The sequence below is a fragment of the Monodelphis domestica genome, chromosome 3 (genome assembly GCF_027887165.1).
Source record: "Monodelphis domestica isolate mMonDom1 chromosome 3, mMonDom1.pri, whole genome shotgun sequence".
NCBI lineage: Eukaryota > Metazoa > Chordata > Mammalia > Didelphimorphia > Didelphidae > Monodelphis > Monodelphis domestica.
Window position 1 is genome coordinate 90,468,976 of NC_077229.1, and position 21,918 is coordinate 90,490,893.

Below are 21,918 nucleotides of genomic sequence, written 5' to 3' on the forward strand. Positions count from 1 at the left end.
TTGAGTTCATTAGTTCTTTATCTGGAAGTAGATAGATAGCACTTTTCATTGTGAGTCCTTTGGAATTGACTTGGATTGATATCTTGATCAGAGTAGTGAAGTCTTTCACAGTTGTTCATGTTACTGTTGCTGTTATTGTATGTAATATTCTCTTGGTTCTGCTTATTTCATTTTGCATCAATTAATATGTGTTCCCAGGACTTTCTGAACTCCTATAGTTATTTCTTATAGCACAATAGTATTTGATTACAATTATACAACTTGTTTAGCCATTCTCCAATTGATGGGCATTCCCTCAATTTCCATTTCTTTACTACCACAAAAAGAACTGCTGTACATGTTTTTTCACATATAGGTTCTTTTTTATTTTCTTTGATCTCTTTTGGATACAAATCCAGAAGTGGTATTGCAAGGTCAAAGGTTATTCCCAGTTTTATAGTCCTTTTAGCATAGTTCAAATTGTTTTCCAGAATGGTTGGACCGGTTCCCAGCTCTGCCAACTGTGCATTATTGTTCCAATTTTTTCACATCCCCTTGAGCATTTGTCCTTGTCCCTTTCTCTGGTTTTTCATACTCATTTTGCTTTGTTTTTCAGGCAGTTAGTTTACCTCATTAGCAAAGTATTTAAGCCCACAATTAAAAAACATTTTTACATTGAGTCAGTGATGTAGAGGATATATGTTGTTGTTCAGTCATTTCAGTAGTGTCTGACTCTTTGTGACGCCACTTGGGGTTTTGTTGCACTGGAGTGACTTGCCCTTTCCTCCTTTTACAGATGAGGAACCTTGGCCAACAGGGTTAAATGATTCACCCAGGGTCACATAGTAAGTGTCTGAGGCCATATTTTAATTTGGGAAGATAAGTCTCCCTGACTTCAGGCCCAGCACTATCTACTTATATGTGTGTTACTTAGCTGCACTGTAGAGAATATAGCTATAATAATAATAGATTTAATTTTTATAGTCATGGTTTACAAAGTATCTTATGAAATCTCATTTGATCCTATGAGATGGAGAATACAAATCAAATTAATCACTGTTTTATAGATGAGAAACCTGAGGGTAGAAGAGGAAGGATAGAGCTAAGACTGCAGTTAGTTACCCATGTTCTACAGGACTGGTTCTAGACTTTAGTTTTCTTAGTTCAGCTCTATTATTCATTTGCTCTTTTCCACTGGTTTGGGTAAATCACTTCCTCTCTGGTTCTCAATTCTTTTAGAAAAGTAAGACATTGAAAATATCTGATTTCTTAAGTGATAAAAGGTTGTGATTGTTTTCTCAGAAGTCCAAAGCTAAAGCTTGCTAGGAACACAATCTTATTACTTCTCAATAATAAAAGTAATAGTTCACATATTATATGCTTATTTGCTCAACCATTTTTTTTACATTGATTTTTGGTAGAAGACCTTACCTTTTCTCAGGCTCTTCCTGAAAGGGTTTAGGCCAGCTAGGTACACATGTATCTGACAGTAACGCAGAGGAAAATTAACTTTTTGACACCTAATTATCAGCATTTGAGATAAAAAATGTCAATTTATTTATTTTTTAAAGGAATTACTATACTTTTCTGCTATTTCAATTTACTTTTCAGTTCAACTAATTTTTAAGTTAAGCAGTATCTGCTATGTGCAGAGAACATGCCATTTTAAGATAAGACAAAGTCCCTGTATTGAAGCTCATAATAAGCTTTTTAGAAGGCTAAAATGAATGTGTTTGTGGTTCATTGAGGCTTTGGGGGAAGAGAGTGTGCTGGGCTATGAGCTACACAGTGAGTATGAGGTCCTCTCCCCCTGTGGCTTCTGTATGCTATCTTTATTTGAGGAGTCGTACATATCCCAGTACTAAAACTAGGCCTTTTTATTTGTGTTGGCTTTCTGTAACTACTCTGAAGCTATTCTTCTATTTAGAAACTTAGAATCAGATTACATTCTTCAGCAATCAGAGCATTCTCACATACAACAAATAAATGAGCAGAATGAAATGCTAAGACTTGAGTTGCTGTTTATATAGAGTTGTGAAAAAGGAATGGATTCTATGTATTTAAATGTGTTTATAAAAAGTCTAAGAAAGTATACAAAATTCTGATCCATAGTATATCTTAAGTTTATTACAGAATAGATTGCCAGGTGAGATCAAAGTGGAAATCTTGATTACCTAGAGGGATGTGGGGCATTCAAGGTGAGCTTTCACACAGGTTATCATAACTTATTACCACTGGTGACTTTGTTTTTCAAAGTATTTTGATAACTGTATTTCAGCATATCATGTGTATTTTATTTCATGTATTTTAGGCTTTGCTAGCCTTCTAAAAGCCTCCTTGACACAAAGAAAGTGGTAAACTTTAAAATATAGATAGGCAGTTAGGATAGCACAGTGGATAGTGTGTGGGACCTAGAGTCAGGAGGACCTGGCCTCAGACACTTCCCTGCTATATGACCCTGGGCAACTCACTTATACCCAGTTGCTTAATCCTTGCCACTCTTCTTTCTTAGAATTGATACTAAAATAGAAGGTAAGGATTTAAGGGGAAAAAAGATAGGATGTTGTTCTATGCATTTGGACAGCATGAGCAAAAATTCAGAGGATGCTTGGGGGACAGATGCACCCTTTTTGGAGTAATGGTGCCCAGGAAGTATAATAATAGGAGATGAGATTGGAGGAAGTATGGAGTGGCTTTTGGAATGTTTTAAAAACTTAACAGAGAAAAAGTTTTTGTACAAACAAAGCCAATGCAACCAAAATTAGAAGGGAAGCAACAAATTGGGAAACAGTCTTCATAACAAAAACCTCTGACAAAGGTCTAATTACTCAGATTTACAAAGAGCTAAATCAATTGTACAAAAAATCAAGCCATTCTCCAATTGATAAATGGGCAAGGGACATGAATAGGCAATTTTCAGTTAAAGAAATCAAAACTATTAATAAGCACATGAAAAAGTATTCTAAATCCCTTATAATCAGAGAGATGCAAATCAAAACAACTCTGAGGTATCACCTCATACCTAACAGATTGGCTAACATGACAGCAATGGAAAGTAATGAATCCTGGAGGGGATGTGGCAAAGTTGGGACATTAATGCACTGCTGATGGAGTTGTGAATTGATCCAACCATTCTGGAGGGCAATTTAGAACTATGCCCAAAGAGTGCTAAAAGACTGTCTGCCTTTTGATTCAGCCATAGCACTGCTGGGTTTGTACCCCAAAGAGATAATAAGGAAAAAGACTTGTACAAGAGTATTCATAGCTGCGCTCTTTGTGGTGGCAAAAAATTGGAAAATGAGGGAATGCCCTTCATTTGGGGAATGGCTGAACAAACTGTGGTATATGTTAGTAATGGAATACTATTGTGCTCAAAGGAATAATAGAATGGAGGAATTCCATGTGAACTGGAACAACCTCCAGGAAGTGATGCAGAATGAGAGGAGCAGAACCAGGAGAACATTGTACACAGAGACTGATAGACTGTGGTATAATGTAATGGACTTCTCCATTAGTGGCAATGCAGTGATCCTGAACAACTTGGAGGGATCTATGAGAAAGAACACTATCCACATTCAGAGGAAAAATTGTGGGAGTAGAAACACAGAAGAAAAATAACTGCTTGTTTACATGGGTTGAGGGGATATGTTTGGGGATGTAGTCTCTTAAGTGAACATCCTAGTACAAACACCAACAACATGGAAATAGGTTTTGATCAAGGACATATGTAATACCCAGTAAAATTGCACATTGGCTACGGGAAGGGTGATGTGAGGGGAGGGAGGGAAATAATATGATTCTTGTAATCAAGGAATAATGTTCTGAATTGACTCAATAAATAGATACATAAAAAAGACAAGATGGTCTATTAAAAAAAAAACTTACAGAGGATCTTGAACTTGACTTTGTAGGCAATAGGGATCCATTAAATTTTCTTGAGCTGACTTGACAAAATTTATGCAGTAGATGGTGTTGGCAGAGCCATAGAAGGGAACTTATGAAGGGTGGTGATTGAAGCTAGAAGACTTATAAGATTATTACTTTCTCTAGCTGCGCAGTCATCGGTGTCTTTACTAGGATGGTGATAAAGATTCTATGACCTCTGAGGACCCTTCTAGCTCTATAGCACTAAATACTGGAATTCTCCAAGAGAATAATGTAGAGGAGAGGGAGACAAGAGACTTGGTAGAGAGAATCTGAAGGTCATGATGTTTTTAACTGCTGAGGTAAGGAGTAGGAAAAAGGGGAGAATGAAAGATAACCTCAGGATTTCATCTGAGTGGATGATTCTTTTGGTCTAGAGGTGCATGTTTCTGTGACAGAGGTGGTTTGCTCTTCTTGAGGAAAGCCCTTTCAAGTGAAACTTAGGAGAGTGGAATATTGAGTAATTTTACTTTTCCATACGGTATTCTCTTTGTAATATGGAGATCTTGGCTGCTGTCTGCTCTGCAAGAATGGCATGGTAGTGTCAAATAAGACTTGAGTCCTGAGAGCTTTGGAACAAAGGTATTCTCTCAATTAGCCTTAGCCAGATCTCTTTTTTGTGATGTAACTTTGATTTTGTAAGGAATTGGTATAATTCACTCCTTTAAGAAACACTGTCATTTGTGATTATTCAGAACTCCCCTTTGTACACTTTATGTTCTTCCTAAATTGGCAGTCTTGCTTTTTTCCACATATTGTTATTTTGACTGTCCACTAACTTACCCCATGACTGGAATGTAAACCCTCCTCCTCTTTGATTTACAGAATCACTCTCTTCCTTCAAGACAAAGTTTAAACTCTACCTGCTTTAAAAAGCCTCTCCTGATCTCCCCCTACTCCTAATGCTTTTCCTTTTCAACTACCTTGTATAACCTTCAACTACTTTGTTGTTTATATTTTTGTTTATTAGAATTATGCAATGTCTATACATGTATTTGTCTCCCTATTTAGACTGTAGAATGTAAGATCTTTCACAGTGCCTAAATACTTGTTGAATTATTGACCTTTCCATCTAGATGTCCTATTGTCAGTCAATTGCAGCATGTCCAAAAGAGAACCCGTTTCTCTCTCCATACTTACCTCTGCTGAAGGTATCATCTTTCCAGTAAACTTTGTTTGTAATCTGGAGTCATCAATGGATCTCCTTGTTCCCAAGTCTTATCATTTCCATTTCTATGACTTATCTCCTCCATCTATCTCACTCATCTATCCACTCATGACTGTCAATCACCCTAGTTCAGGCCCTCATTAATTTTTTACTAGAATATTGCAGTAACTTCCTAATTGTGTTTCAACAAACCCATACCATCTGTTTTAATATCTCTAAGACAGAAGAGCAATAAGAGCTAGGCAATCGGGATTAAGTGACTTTACCTGGGTCCTATAGCTAGAAAGTGGCATTTGAGCCCAGGTCCTCCCAACTCCAGGCCTGGTGCTTTATCCACTGTCACCTAGCTGCCCTTATTCCCTATTCTTTCTAGGAAAAAATACATGCTTCTCAAAGCCTTTTGTAGCTTGACTACAGTTTATTTCCAAGGCTTGCTTCACTCTGCCCCCTTTCTGACATGCATACAATGTATTTTCATCCAATTAAGGCATTTTACTATCTTTGAGCTTAGAACACCCCTCTGTAATTCCCAACCTGGTGCTTTCCCACAGGCTTCCCATGTGTTTCCCATGCTCGGAATGCATTCTTTCTTCACCTCTGACTTCTGGAATCCTTGGCTCCCTTTAAGGGGTGTCTGACCCTCAATTCCATTTCTTGCAGGACTTCTTTCCTGGTTCCCCCTTCCTCCAATTCTCTTGTATATGCTGATTTATATAAGTGTTATATGTTGGGTGATGATAGAGGGCTGGGTTTGATGTTGAGACAAGTTACCAAGGATTTATGAACCATTTACCACACACCAGCTCTGGGTTGTGCTAAGCCAAGGAATGCAGATAAAGGCAGAAAGAAAGAAAGGCTATCCTTGCTCTTAGGTAACTTAAATTTTAATGGGAAAAGATGATATATCTTGGGAAGAGGAAAAAAGGGTTTGAGGGAGACCCTGGGAACAGTCCAGAATCTGGAGAAATTAAGAAGCAGCCCTGAGAAGGAATGAAAGCATGGCTTCTATGGGCAGAAGCACTCAGTCTGGGGAAGGGGCTGTAGGAATTTATTGTACCTCGGTGGTGTAGTCTAGTGAAGGTCTGTAGATTCAGGAATGCAGCCTTGCTTGGAGTCAGCAAGAACTGGGTTTTTAATCTTGTCTCTGACAATAGTTTCATGAAGCTGAGCAAGGCACTAAACTCTGTTTCTCAGGCAATTTCCAAGATTTATCTCTAAGTCACAAGATTTCCTATGGAGGAAAGTGGCAGAATTATGGATTCTAAATGTTGTATGCCCTCCCCATTAGAATGCAAGTTTTGTATTGGCATATTTTGCTGTTCATTTTTTCTTTTTATCTCTAGGACCTAGCACATTGCCATGTACATAGTAGATGCTTTAAGAATGTTTGTTGAATGTGACCCTCTCTGGTAAAATCTCTGTATCATGAGGAGAGCCATCTAATTGGCATTAAAATTGTAGGAAGGGATCTACAAATGATGAAACATATTAATTGAATATAACTGCTTATGATGATTGCTTGGATGAGACATATGTGGGCTTATCACTGATAGGTTCCTGGGTTAGAGTGACCCTTCCTTCAGTTACCTATTCTCTTTGACAATTTAGTGTGCCAGCATTTTAGACCTAGCACATGTGCTGGCCACCTTCTATCTGAGAGAATGAATGATAGATGTTGCAAAGGTAGAATCAGCAGAATTTCTTAACTGAGCACAAGCAAAAGTTAAAGGAATGATTTTGGTCATCTACCCTTTCTTTAGGATGTAGAGGAGTGGAATATTGGGAATTTGAACACCCTTTTGGACATGGTGGAACATGAATGTGGGATTATCATAGAAGGAGTGAACACTCCCTACTTGTACTTCGGAATGTGGAAAACCACCTTTGCTTGGCACACCGAAGATATGGATCTCTATAGTATCAACTACCTGCACTTTGGGGAGCCCAAATCTTGGTGAGTGAATTGAATCCAGAATCTATCTATTGCTGTTACTCAACTTCAGGAGTCCTGCAATTGGTAAATGAGGAGATGAAGTTGAGTTATGTGTTTGTGTCTAATTGAATGATCATTAGCCAGGGTTGGGGAGGAATGCTCTGAGTATAATCTTTTGAATGGATAAAAGAGGAGATGGGAAATGGCTGCTTGCCCTGCTCCCCTCCTTGATGTGCATCTCCAGGGTTTTCCCTTGCAGGGATTTGGATCAGGTAAGGCTTCGTCTGACAGAAGAGCTCCATGGGAGGAGGGGTAGGGGGCAAAAGTGAGAAGGAGAGAGACAAGAGAATGTAAATAGTAATGCCTTCTTTATTCAGCAATATTAAGAAATCGGATGCTCTTTAGTAGAGAACTAAAGGAAAGTTACCTCTTATCAAAGCTTTTCTTATTTCTACTTTGTCAGTAGATATCAGAAGTCAGTAGAAATACCATAAAATGGATTACATATTTTCCCATCATATTAAATAAAATATATCGACCATGTTTGAGTATGAAATTAAATTATTCTATTATACTGTGTTGTAAGATACTGCTATCCTCAGTAGCCACTGGGGATATGTATTTACTTTACCTCACTTCCTTAACTTTTTTTTTCTGACAACTTTTTGTCATAGTATCTTTTTAAAAAAATCTTGTTTGTGGTAAGCTCATTTTATCCATAGTTCTAGGTTGATAGGCTCTAAATTATGGCCTCAGGGATAGCTTTATGTTTTGAAAGTTATTTTTTCCTCCTTTGGTCTGGGTGGGGACATTTCCTATGAGTTTTGGGAAACCTAGTACACGATTTCTCAGCATTTCTATTTGGAGGAATGTATTCTCTATTCAGCTCCACTTGTAGTTAAAATGTGCAGATATATTTCTTTATGTTTCTCACTGTGGCTTTTGACTTTGTTGCTTTTCTCTAGGTAGCCTGTGGAGTTTTTTATTATTACAACTTGGAGGAAAAAAGAAGTAAAAAGTTGCATGCTTCTTTAATAAATATTTGCAGTGTGGCTCATGGGAATATATGATTTGGAAATAGAAAGGGTCTCAGAAATATTTTCTTCAATTCTTTCATTTTACAGATGCAAAATATGAAGCCCATTGAGCTTATGTGACTTTGCATTCTCCATGGGTATTATCTAAAGCTATTGAGTTCTGTCATTATGTAGGAATGATGCTTAGGAGATGAATATAGCCAACAAGATGTCTAGATTATAGACTTCTTAAAAGTCTACAAGCATATGAATGACCTATTATATTAGGTTATTATTCCCTATTTCACTTTATCAGAGACACTTGTGGGTAATGGAAAGATTGTGGCTTCAAGTCCCAGTTCTGCCTCCTTGGTGACCTTGAGTAAGTCTCTTTGCTTTTCCCATTTTAAGATTCCTCAGTCTATTAAGGGAGATATTTGTATTACCTGCTTACAAAGGCAGTTGTGAGAATTAATTTAGATAATGTGTTTAAAGCATTTTGTCATTTTGTACATTGCTGTGGCACTAAACCATTTTTATTATTACTACCCCTTCCAATCAGATGTTTTGTAAAGAAAAAAGAATCTTAGGCAGGTATATCAGAAATAGTTTCTCTATTCCTCTCCAAGATTTTTTTCTCTTTAGGAGGGAAAGCAAAAAAGGAGGGAGGGAGAGGGAGGAAGGGTGGGTGTTTTATAACATTTATTAGGGGAGATGGGGAAAAGAGGGAGAGAAAATGTTTTATTTACTGTATTTTAGCAATCTTGTCACATGAAGGTAATATCTTAAATGCCCCTGTATAAATGTTGACTTGGTAACCAGTTGCTAAGTAGGTGCTATATTAATTATCTTTTTGCAAATATAGACTTTCTAGCAGGAAAGTTCTGAAAAATGTTGTCATCTTGTATTAATTCATTCAGTTCACATTAAGTGACTGCTGTATACATTGTATTGTGCTTGGCTCTAGAGGGAGAGACAAAGTTCATCTCAGACAGGAGTGTTACCCTCAGGGGTAAGGCACAAACATGTTAAGTTCATAAGAGAGGCTTAAACTAAGTATGATGGTGGGTAAAGTTATTATTGGCCCAAGTGGCATTTGAATACTGGCAGGCAGCCATTCTGCATGTGTAAAGCACTTACAGTGCGCTGAGTACTGTGTTAAGGGCTAAATTCAAACAAAGATGGGAACTTAAATTTTCAATAAATAAGACATAAAAGGATGCTGAAAAGATGGCTGCAGATTCAAGGTTTGTGAGGGGATGATGTGGAGGAACAATCAAAAGGGGAGCATAGAGAAGTGAAGGAGGAGGACATGGTTGACCCAGGCCCTCTCCTGATCCAGAGGTTTAAAAGTTGTTCTGGTAGAAACTGATAAGAGGAATGGATTACCAGAGCAGGATGAACTTTTACAGGGAGAAAACTTAAAAGTTGAGAAGAAGAAGTATTCTGGCCATAGGGAACAAAATGAGTTAAAGTATAGAGAGGCAGGAGAGCTCAGATTTGTATGGAGAAGAGTATATGTGGAAGGCTAGAAAGCAGGGGAGGGGATAAGTGTTTATTAACCACTATGTACCAGGCACTGTGGTATACTCTATAGATATTATCTCATTTGATTGTCACAACAACTCTGGGAGAGAGTTGCCATTATTCTTTCCCCTTCCTGCCCCCCTTTTACAATTAAGGAAACAGAGACCAGCCTAGGTTAAATGACTTGCCCTGGGTCATACAGCAAGGAAGTTTCTGAAGTCTTCTTGACTTGAAACTCATTGCTCTACTCAGTCCCATTAAGTTTCTTTTGGGTGGCACAGTAAATATTGCAATGGCAATAATGATAAACTGTGGTAGAATACCTATCTTGGCCACAGTTTCAGATTGTGGAAGACCTTGCAGGTCATACATCAAAACTGTTGAAGGGCATCTGTGGCAGTTCCATTCACCAAATCCCTAATAGAGACAGGATGGGGGAGTGGTAGAGGGAGAGTGCTTTCAGCCACTTATCTGGGCACAAATGAATGACAAAAAATTCATATATTAAGTGCTTACTATATGCCCAAGCACTGGGGATACACATAAAAAGGAAGAAGACCTTGCCTTTTAAAGGACCTTATTTCCAGTGCAGACATGGCAGTGGAAGCCAGAAAGAAGTGTCTTGGGACTAGGAAGTCACAGGGGAGATGCTGAGAGGAATCCTCAGCTTTTTGCCTGGTGTTATTTCCATAATCAGTGAGAGTATTGATTTGTTTATGTTTCCCTGAATAAGCACTGGAAATGGAAGCACGGTCATTTGGCTGGGGGTGGGGCTCAGAAATGGGGAGCATTCTAATCTCAGAATAGGAACTAGTGGGGTACAGTGGAAGCAATTTCAGGGGAGCATGGTGGTAGGGCAAACAGATGATTGGGAAATGTCCTTTCTGCTATTAGGCTTCACAAGGGGAGATGCATATGTGACCTGTCATAGCATTATATATCCTCTCACATATGACAAAACTGTCCTGAAATAAGGACACACACATATTTGGAGACGTACCTGGGGGACCCATTGCCATCTTTCTACTCCCCATCCGTTCCCACAAACCTCACAGAAGTGCAGATTCATTCAGTAGCCAGAAAACATAGTGTTTTTCAGGCCAATCCCTGAATGTATCTTTTTCTCTCTCCTGACTGCTCTTGCTGCCCTCCTTCCTTTTACCCCACTACCGTATTGAACATCTGACTCCTCTTCTTTTGTTTTAATCTTCCTTTTATCCATGTTTCCACAAAAGTTTGGTGAGCTTTACAGGCATTCATTTTCTCCCTCTCAGAGTTCTTCTGGCTGCTCTAATAAGTACATGCTATAGAGGTTGCTAGTTGTCAGGCACCCAAAGCTTCTAACTCAGAAAGGTCTGACACAACAGAGAAGGTTTCAGATGATATCAGATTTTGTGAAACACTAATCATCTGAGTAGTTTATTGACCTTAAGTTTTTGGTAGATGGGTTAATGCACAAGATACATAAAGCATAAGGAGGGAATGGTCTTCTTTGACTCTCTTGATCTGTCTTATGAGACTTGCCTCTTCAACAAACTTATAGGTGTCATTTTAAGAATATTACCATCCCAGAAGCCTAGGGTTGAGAGGGAGAGTAGAGAGGTTAATGTTCTCATTAAGGTTATCGACAGTATGTACTGCTTTCTTTCTCTCACTCAGTTGACCTGCTTTCATAATTGTATAATAGTATAGTCCTGGATAGCTAAGTTTGGTGGCCAGTTTAGAGTGATTGGATATGTTCATTGGTCTCAAAATGTAGCATCAGTCCTTTGGAATGCCACCATGTCAGCTGGTAGATATACAATTTTTTTATCCTTGTTCTTTATCTGGTTTCACAACATTGAAGAAGTTTTATGCCTTCCTATTTTTCCTGCTATAAAATGAGCAGAATAATATTTACACAACACTTCAGAGTTATAAGGGAGGAAAGGGTCATGAAACTCATTGATAGCATTGATGTTGTAGATCCTCATGGAAAAGAATCACAAAGACAGTGGTAGCATGGGAATAGAAATAAAGCTGGATTCTGGTGTTGGCCCAAATATTAACCTGATGGGTGACTTGGGGCCTTAGTTTCCTACTATAAATCGAAAGAGATTTAGACTAAATAATGATGGTGGCAGTATACGACTTCTGTTTGTTTAGTTCTAAGTTTACAAAATATCTCCCCCACCACACTCTCAATGAGGGTGGTGAGCACAAATAGTATTATCCTTATTTTATGTGAGAGGGAACAATGAAGATCTGAGGGTAGAGTGGCATGTATATATTCACATAGCTTGTAAGGAGCAGAGTTGAAACTCAGACTTTCAGCAAGCTCTTACCTTTACAAGAATCTGCTCTATAGCATTGAATTCTCAAGGCAGCCCATTTCAGTTATGGTCAGCTCTAGTGGCTAATTTTTCCTTATATCATGTTGAAGTTTGGACGCCTTACCCTTATTCCTTCTGCTGGGGACACACATTTTATCCCCTTTCATCTTTAGAGATGTTATAAATAAGTGAGAATTTCTACCATGTCCCCTCCACCCCAAGTCTTCTTTTCTAGGTTAACTATCCTCAGTTCTTTACATAGAACCTCCTATGGCATGATCTTGAGTCCTTCACAATACTGGTTGCCCTCCTTTTGGATGCTCTGTAGCTTTGTTTCTAAAAATAATGCACTCAGAACTGAATAAAGTACTTCAAACGTGATCTCACCTGAGGTAGATTTCAGTTAGACGATCCCTGTTGCTTGACTGGATGCCTCTCAGAACAGCTTAAGTTCTTATCTCTTTTGGCTGCTATTATATCACATGATTGACTCATTGTCCAATTGTTTGTTTTTTAAAATGCTTTACATTTACATCTATTATCTTTCATCTCTGACTCAACCATGTTATATAGCCTGTTTAAGATCTTTGAAGATACTGAATCTGTCATCCAAAATTAGTGATCTCTGCCAGGTTTGTGGCATTTATAAATTTTATGTGTCATCTGTGCTTTTTGTCTAAGTTACTAATAAAAATATTAAATAATGCAGAACCAAAGACAATTCGGAAGTACTCCATTAGCAACTGCCTTTCACACTGACCAATTAATAACTCCTCTTTTGATCTGGTTAGTCAGTTACAAGTCTACATTTCTCTCTTCCAATCCACAGTTCTATCTTGTCCACAGGGTTACTCAGTGAGACTGTCAGATGCCCTGCTCAAACTTAAATTGTATTATTGCATTTATTTTCAGGGCACTAAAGTTCTGCCATTTCCTTAGATGGTCTCTTCCAGCTTCAGCATGCATCCCAACATTCTGTTTCTCAGTTGACTATATGAAGTTTTTTTGGAGAAGCATTTTTTAAGGAAAGAAGACAAATACCAAATGAATGGTACTGTCTTGGGACCTGCCCGCTTGATTCCTGGTATAGTTGAGGCCTTGACACCACTAGGTGGTGCCATGGACCCACTACAGAGCTTTTCATGCCTTCATAATAAGAAGTGTTGACAGGACTGTTTGATTATTTTCCCAGTAATCACACTTTGCACAGGGTTTGCCTCCATCATCTTTACCTCTAACCTGAAGCCTTTGTAGAGAAGTAATTGGAATATTTCTTACAGATCTTTAGGTTGTGACAGTGTCTCTTGTTGAGATCAAATGCTTTCTTCCATGAAGACCGAGTCAGTTTTATTTTTATTGACAGTTGTGTTTCCATTTATTGACAGGCAACTGTTTTAAAAAATTTGAAAATAACATTCTGTGTCCCATGCTTTATGCTGTGAATTTTTATGTCACCTTTGCCTATATTCATTATGAACTAAAATGAGAAAACAATATAATTAAAAAATATTTTCAGATCTATATTCTCTTTTTTGCCTCCCATTTGCCCAGTTGAGAAAGCTAGAAAAAAGAAACCCCTGTCCTACCTTTCTTGTCTTCTTATGCTTTATATTCCCCTTTATGAATTCTGTGATCAAGCCGTTCTGACCATCTTGCTATTCCAACACAAACTCTATTTCATCTCCCATCTCTTTGCTTTTGTGCATATGTCTTGAGTATCTTCCCTCATCATCTACAAATCTCATGATCTCTGGTTTCCTTGAAGTTTAGCTCAGGCACCATGCTAAGACCTCCTTTGGTAGCCCCTGTCTTTAGTACCTTCTTTTCCAAGGTTATCTTATAATTAAAAGCCATACTTCTGCTTTCCTTAGTGTTAAGTAAATACCTATATTTGTACATATCCTCAACCCAATTATGACATAATCTTCTTGTGTTAGAGGCATGGGCTATATAAGGCGGGGACTATTAAACACCTTTTCACTGTTCCAGTAATATTTAAGAGAGCAGAAATGTTGAGTTACACAAACAGGTCACTGGATTAGGTTAGAAACAGTACCTAGCATAGTGTGTCTCCCTAGTACTTAGTACAGTGCCTATACATGTATAATTAATAAATGTTTGATTATTGATTATTTCCATTTTCTTCCCTTGGATATTAAGCGTGGAGTAAGTCCAATTGCTCTTTTGTGTGGCAGCCCTTCAAATGTTTGAAGATCGTTATCATGTCTCTCCTTAGATTACTCTCATTTCCTTTAACCAGTCCACATATGGCCTAGTCTAGTCCCTCCATCATGATGACCATGACCTCTTAATATTTCTTTAGCTTCTCAGTGTCCTCTCCAAAATTAGGCATGTAGAACTGAGCATAAGATGGTCTGATGATGGCAGAGTTCCAATATGTCCTGCACACTATCTCTTTTTTTGGCTGTCATATCACATTATTGTGCTTATAGTCCACTAATTCCCCTAGCAGAAATGATGTCTAGCCACACTTTTCAGTTAGAATGAGCTTGATAACTATTTTCACATATTTGAAGGGCCTTCATATGGAAGCATATAATTAATTTGTTCTATTTGGCCCAAGGTGACAGAAATAGGAACAATGGGTAGAAGCTATAGAGAAATATATTTAAGCTGGATATTAAGAAAAAACTTCCTAACAATTAGAGTTGGCCAAAAGTGAAATGGACTCTCTGCAAGTTTCTAAGTTTAGGTCAGATAGCCACTTGCCAGGATTGCATTGCAGGGGAGAATTTCTGATGTTATTAAGAGTAGATGACCTCTGAGGCCCCTTCAACCCTGAAGGGAGTTAATTATTTTTAATATGTTAATATTGGGGCATCTAGGTGCCTTAGTGGATAGAGAGCCAGGCCTAGAAAAAGTGAGGTCCTGGCTTATGGCCTCTGATACTTCCTAGCTATGTGACTTTGGGCAAGCCACTTAACCCCAGTTGTCTAGCCCTTACTGCTCTTCTGCTTTGGAACCAATACTTAGTATCAATTCACAGACATAAGGGTTTTTTAAAAAAACAAAAACATGCTAGTTTGAAGTGAAAACAGTTGAAAATAAGGAATAAAAAATAGGAAAGGAATGTGACCTTTTGATTATTAGGGCTTCAGTACTAGTCTTATTTAGTAGTTTTGGAGATTTCGAATCCCTAAACTCAAGGTAGTGAGCCAGGAGAAACTTGAGAGTTTGAAGACACTTATGTGGCAGTGATTTGTTTTTGTTCTTATATTTTATGCAGTGAACTTATTTTGGACCTGGAGAGAACAGGACATTGAAATTTCTGTAATGCTCAACCAACCATAATTTTAAGAAAGTTGTAGTTTATTTAGAACAGCACAAGAATGGCTATAAACTTTTTGTTTGGGAGAGATTTAATTTTATCCTCTTTTCACTATAGGGTTGTCCAGTAACCCATCTGGAGGTACTTGGGTAATTTGCTCTAGAGAGAATTATTGCTTAGTGCGATTCAACTTTTCCCTTTCTATGCCTCAGACCCAACCTACAACCTTCCTGCCAGTGCCCCCTTCTCCCTTTCCTCTGGGACAAAGAAATCCCATCCCCATCCCACCAGAAGGAACTCAGACTTCCTTCTTCACTCCAACTTCATATTAACACCCCCCCGCCCCCTCCCAAGGGCTGATCCTGTTGTTTGGTAACTGCCTTACCATCTGTTTTTAACTGCATCTGTCCTTTTTGTCTATTCTGCATGAGAACTCTTCTGCTGTTATGTTTCCCACAGTTAGAGTTGAGTTCCTAGAGAGGAGGAGAAATTGTTTCTTGGTTTTGTTTGTTTTGTATCCACAATACTTAGCACTATGCTTGGCACATAGTAACAATTACTAATAATTAGTAAATGCTTTCCATTCATTTATTCATTCCTTCTGTATGATGAGAGAAATTAGGTATATGCCAATCAAACATGTTCAGCATTTTTCCAGGGGCAGCCAGGGCTGAAGTTTCAGAGATATGAAATGAGAAAAGGGGTAAAGCATCATATATATGGAAAAATTTAAAGAAAATTTAACTTTTGGTAAATTTTACTCAAATGACAAGTTAGCCCCAGGGGGAATGCCTTTTTATTTTTTTATTTTTTATTTTTTTGAAACCCTTACCTTCCATCTTGGAGTCAATATTGACTTCAAGGAAGAAGAGTGGTAAGGGCTAGGCAATGGGGGTCAAGTGACTTGCCCAGGGTCACACAGCTGGGAAGTGTCTGAGGCCAGATTTGAACCTAGGACCTCCCGTTTCTAGGCCTGGCTCTCAACCCACTGAGCCACCCAGCTGCCCCCTTGGGAGTACCTTTTTAAAATGAGTTCATATTTCACTTTGGTGCACCTGAGACTTGAAGAGAGTGAGGAATATTAAGCTTGGAATCAGTGAAACAAGTAGTGAACTTGTAGACCATTTTTTTTTTTGAGTTGTAGAACCCCTGCTTTTGCTTTAATCATTTCTGTTTTGCGTTTTGAGACTATCTGCCTTTTATTAATCTTGTTCACCTTCATTACAGAATGTATTCTGTCACCCTCCCCTTCTCTATTTTCTGTCTAGGCTTGCCTTGTAGCAAAGATTAAAAGTGGACAGAAAAAACATTTCATTAAAATCAGTGGATAAATCAATTTGGCTAGGTTTTCTCTTAAAAGTACTATGTTGAGTAAATCATATTTGTTTTTCAAATGAACTTTAGTTTTGTTTGGTTAATTGTTTAAAGCTCTTTTGGTGACATCTCTTCAAGTTATTGGAGATATTTTGTCATATGTCATGTAATTAAGAACTAAAATTCTAGGACCTTCTGTGGTATTTTTCTCTTTGAGAAGATTCCCATTACTTTTCTTAGCAGAGAAGCATTGACAACAATTACCAGTGTGCAATAAAGAACCACTCTAGTCCATGGTCACTTTCTGCCTGAGGGCTGACACCTATATGAGAAATCCACAGGTAGCCCAAGTACTTAATTTTAATTGTTAGTTTGAATCGACAGTGAATCTTTTCCAAGTCCTTGGTAACTTTCTGACTAATTTTATTTCACCCCTTTTGATTGTCTTCATCTTCATTTTGGAGCTTTATGAAAAGTTCAGCCTTCTGCTTCTGATTGCATCTTGAGTTACTAGAACCTTTGAAGCTTTTCCTTTCTCTCTGCAAATATCCACTGGTAAGAGCCTTTTTCCCCACATGTACTCAGCAGGGAATAGAATTTCAGGATAAAGAATTTATACTGTTTTATTAGCAATCACAGTCTTAATTCTTAGTGCTACTTAGATACTCAGACTATTGAGTCTATCCTGCAGATATTTGGGTCTTTCTCTTCTCATTGCCACTAACCTAGTTACAGCTCCAGATGTGGACAATCAAACACTTCATAACCTTAATTTCAACCCACCTTTCTAAGATTATTTCACATTACTTCCTTTTACTGACTGCTTTAGTCAGACTAACCTTCTTGCAGTTCCTCACATGTCATTCTGTCTCTGATTCTTTTGGCTTTGTATAATGGGTTTTCCACTCCTATTTTCTTCATCATTAGCTCTGCTTTTGGAATTCCTAATTTCCCTTCACTGTCATATCAAATGCTATCTCCTATGAGAAGATTTTCTTACCCCTGACCCCTGCAGGTAATGCCTTATCTGCTAGACTCTCCTCTGCCCCTGAAATTGTTTTGCATTTATATTTCATATGTACTTCAGTGTACATGTTCTCTCCCCTAATAGAGTATAAGCTCCTTTAGGGCAGAAAAGGATTAAATTTTTTTTTGGTCTTCATAATACAATAGTATATTGTCAATAACAATATCTTAGTACTTAGTAGATGCTTAATAAATGCTTGCTGATTGATTACTCCCTACCTGGACTATTTTAATAGTTTGATATCTTTCCCTTCCCTCCCTCTCTTTCCCCTTTTCAGTCCATTGTTAATATGTCAGGCAGATTTATTATTATATATATATTATTCTGCCGCCCCTGCTCAGAATCTTTATATGGTACCCCATTTTCTAATCCAGACTTCTTTATCTGGCATTCAGGTGATCATATTTATTCAGCATTTATTAGGTGCCTATAATATGTGAGATATATAGCTCTAAGCATTGGAGACAATGACAAAAACAAACAACTATCTTAATTTTGTCAAGGTTCCAGCACTTTGTATTGTATCTGGCACACAGTAGGAGTTTAATAAATGTTTATGGCCTGATTGCCAGGGGCCTTTAAAATCTGAAGTCACCCTATCTACCTTTTCATATTTGTTTTAGAACTACTGTCTCCATTGTGTTTATAGTCAGCATTCCATAGAAACCTGACTATAATGTGTCCTTATATCCTGCTCTTTTTATGTGTCTCTGCTTTTGTTTCTTATTCCTAGTACATCTTGCATTTCCCTTTTTACATTTTAAAAACCCTCCATGTAGACAGCACTTAGTATAGCTTGGAAGAATGTAATTAAAAGCATACTAATAATAACACTTAAATTTTTTTTATTTTATTTTGTTTTATTTTATTTTTGGTTACAATACTCACTTTATTTCCCTCCCTCCACCCACCCTTACTGTAGCCGACATAGTTTCATTGGGTATTGCTTGTGTCCTTGATCATGTGTTTCCTCTGAATGTGGATAGTGGTTGTTCTCGTAGATTCCTCCAAGTTGTTCAGGGTCACTGCATTGCCACTAATGGAGAAGTTCATTCCATTTGGTTGTACTACAGTGTACAATGTTCTCCTGCTTCTGCTCCTCTCATTCTGCATCACTTCCTGGAGGTTGTTCCAGTCTCCATGGAATTCCTCCACTTTATTATTCCTTTGAGCACAATAGTATTCCCTCACCAACATATACCACAATTTGTTCAGCCATTCCCCAATTGAAGGACATCCCCATATTTTCCAATTTTTGGCCACCACAAAGAGCGCAGCTATGAATATTTTTGTACATGTCTTTTTCCTTATTATCTCTTTGGGGTACAAACCCAGCAGTGCTATGGCTAGATCAAAGGGCAGACAGTCTTTTAGTGTCCTTTGGGCATAGTTCCAAATTGCCCTCCAGAATGGTTGGATCAGTTCACAACTCCACCAGCAGTGCATTAATGTCCCAACTTTGCCACACCCCTGCCAACATTCATTACTTTCCTTTGCTGTCATATTAGCCAATCTGCTAGGTGTGAGGTGATACCTTAGAGTTGTTTTGATTTGCATTTCTCTGATTATTAGAGATTTAGAGCACTTTTTTATGTACTTATTAATAGTTTTGATTTCTTTAAGTGAAAATTGCATATTCATGTCCCTTGCCCATTTATCAATTGGAGAATGGCTTAACTTTTTGTACAATTGATTTAGTTCTTTATAAATTTGAGTAATTAGACCTATGTCAGAGGTTTTTGTAATGAAGATTATTTCCCAATTTGTTGCTTCCCCTCTAATTTTGGATGCATTAGTTTTATTTGTACAAGACCTTTTTAATTTGATGTAATCAAAATTATTGATTTTACATTTTGTGATTTTTTTCTAGCTCTTGCTTGGTTTTAAAGTCTTTCCTTTCCCAAAGATCAGATAAGTATACTATTCTGCGTTTGCCCAATTTGCCTATGGTTTCCTTCTTTATATTCAGGTCATTCATCCATTCTGAGTTTATCTTGGTTTAGAGTATGAGATGTTGATCCAAACCTAATTTCTCCCATACTGTCTTCCAATTTTCCCAGCAGTTTTTATCAAATAGTGGGTTTTGGTCCCCAAAACTGAGAACTTTGGGCTTATCATAGACTGTCTTGCTGAGGTCATTTACCCCTAATCAATTCCACTGATCCTCCTTTCTGTCTCTTAGCCAGTACCAAATTGTTTTGATGACCACTGCTTTATAGTATAGTTTGAGATCTGGGACTGCAAGTCCTCCTTCCTTTGCATTTTTTTTTTCATGATTTCCCTGGATATCCTTGATCTTTTGTTCTTCCAAATGAACTTTCTTATGTTTTTTTTCTAATTCAGTAAAAAAGTTTTTTGGTAGTTCAATGGGTATGACACTAAAAAAGTAAATTAATTTGGGCAGGATTGTCATTTTTATTATGTTAGCTCGTCCTACCCATGAGCAATCAATGTTTTTCCAATTGTTTAGATCTGGTTTTAATTGTGTGGAGAGTGTTTTGTAGTTGTGTTCATAAAATTTCTGTGTTTGTCTCAGCAGATAGATTCCTAAGTGTTTTAAATTGTCTAGGGTGGTTTTAAATGGAATTTCACTTCCTAATTCTTGCTGCTGAAATGGGTTGGAGATGTACAGAAATGCTGATGATTTATGTGGGTTTATTTTGTATCCTGCAACTTTGCTAAAGTTGTTGATTATTTCAACTAGCTTTTTGGTTGATTCTCTAGGACTCTTTAAGTAGACCATCATATCATCCGCAAAGAGTGATAGCTTGGTCTCCTCATTGCCATTTTTAATACCTTCAATTTCATTTTCTTCTCTAATTGCTACTGCTAGTGTTTCTAGTACAATGTTAAATAATAGAGGTGATAATGGGCATCCTTGTTTCACTCCTGATCTTATTGGGATGGCTTCTAGTTTATCCCCATTGCAGATGATGTTTGCTGATGGTTTTAGATATATACTGTTTATTATTTTTTGGAAATGCCCTTCTATTCCTATACTTTTAGTGTTTTCAATAGGAATGGGTGTTGTATTTTATCAGAGGGTTTTTCTGCATCTATTGAGATAATCATGTGATTTTTGTCAGTTTGTTTGTTAATATGGTCACTTATGTGGATGGTTTTCCTAATACTGAACCATCCTTGCATTCCTGCTATGAATTCTACCTGGTCATAGTGAATAACCCTTGTGATGATTTGCTGGAATCTTTTTGCTAGTATCCTATTTAAGATTTTTGCATCTATATTCATTAAGGAGATTGGCCTATAGTTTTCTTTCTCTGTTTTTGACCTGCCTGGCTTTGGAATAAGTACCATATTTGTGTCATAAAAGGAATTTGATAGAACTCTTTCTTTGCTTATTCTGTCAAATAGTTTGTATAATATTGGGATTAGTTGTTCTTTGAATGTTTCATAGAATTCATTTGTGAATCCATCTGGACCTGGGGATTTTTTCTTAGGGAGTTCTTTGATGGCTTGTTCAATTTCTTTTTCTGATATTGGGGTTGTTTAGGTAATCTATTTCTTCCTCTGTTAGTCTAGGCAATTTATATTTTTGTAAGTATTCATCCATATCCCGTAGATTGCCATATTTGTTGCCATATAATTGGGCATAGTAGTTTTTAATGATTGCCTTAATTTCCTCTTCATTAGAGGTGGGGTCTCCCTTTTCATCTTGGATACTGTCAATTTGGTTTTTTTCTTCCCTTTTTTTAATTAGACTGACTAGTACTTTGTCTATTTTATTTGTTTTTTCAAAGTACCAGCTTCTAGTCTTATTCATTAAATCAATAGTATAGTTCTTTGACTTTCAATTTTATTAATTTCTCCTTTGATTTTTATTATCTCTAATTTAGTATTCATCTGAGGATTTTTCATTTGTTCACTTTCTAGTTTTTTAATTTGCATGCCCAATTCATTGACCTCTGCTCTCCTTAATTTGTTACTATATGAACTCAAGGATATAAATTTCCCCCTGAATACTACTTTGGCTGCATCCCATAGGTTTTGAAAGGATGTCTCATCATTGTCATTTTCTTCAATGAAATTATTAATTGTTTCTATGATTTGTTCTTTGACTCACAGGTTTTAGAGAATTATATTGTTTAATTTCCAATTAATTTTTTATTTACCTCTCCATGTACCCTTACTAATTATTATTTTCATTGCATTGTGATCCTAACCTAATGCAACCTAAGAAGGTTGCATTTATTATTTCTGCTCTTTTGCACTTGTTTGCAATGTTTTTATGCCCTAATACATGGTCAATTTTTGTGAATTTACCATGTGCTGCTGAAAAGAAGGTGTATTCCTTTTTGTCCCTATTTATTTTTCTCCACATATCTACTAACTCTAATTTTTCTAAGATTTCATTCACTTCTCTTACCTCTTTCTTATTTATTTTTTGGTTTGATTTATCTAGTTCGGATAG

General features: G+C 37.2%; 1 protein-coding gene across 6 annotated transcripts in view; it reads left to right on the forward strand.

The window, feature by feature from the left end:
* Nucleotides 1–21,918, forward strand: part of KDM4B (lysine demethylase 4B) — a 308,063-nt gene that overhangs the window by 80,198 nt on the left and 205,947 nt on the right. For 5 of the 6 annotated variants that reach the window (XM_001375298.5, XM_007488942.3, XM_007488941.3 and 2 more), the window contains exon 5: nt 6,832–7,025. In XM_001375298.5, coding sequence (XP_001375335.3) covers nt 6,832–7,025 — 194 coding nt within the window. Of the gene's footprint in view, nt 1–6,831; nt 7,026–8,336; nt 8,360–21,918 lie in introns of those variants that run through there. The other variant, XM_056822465.1, reaches the window with a different exon arrangement.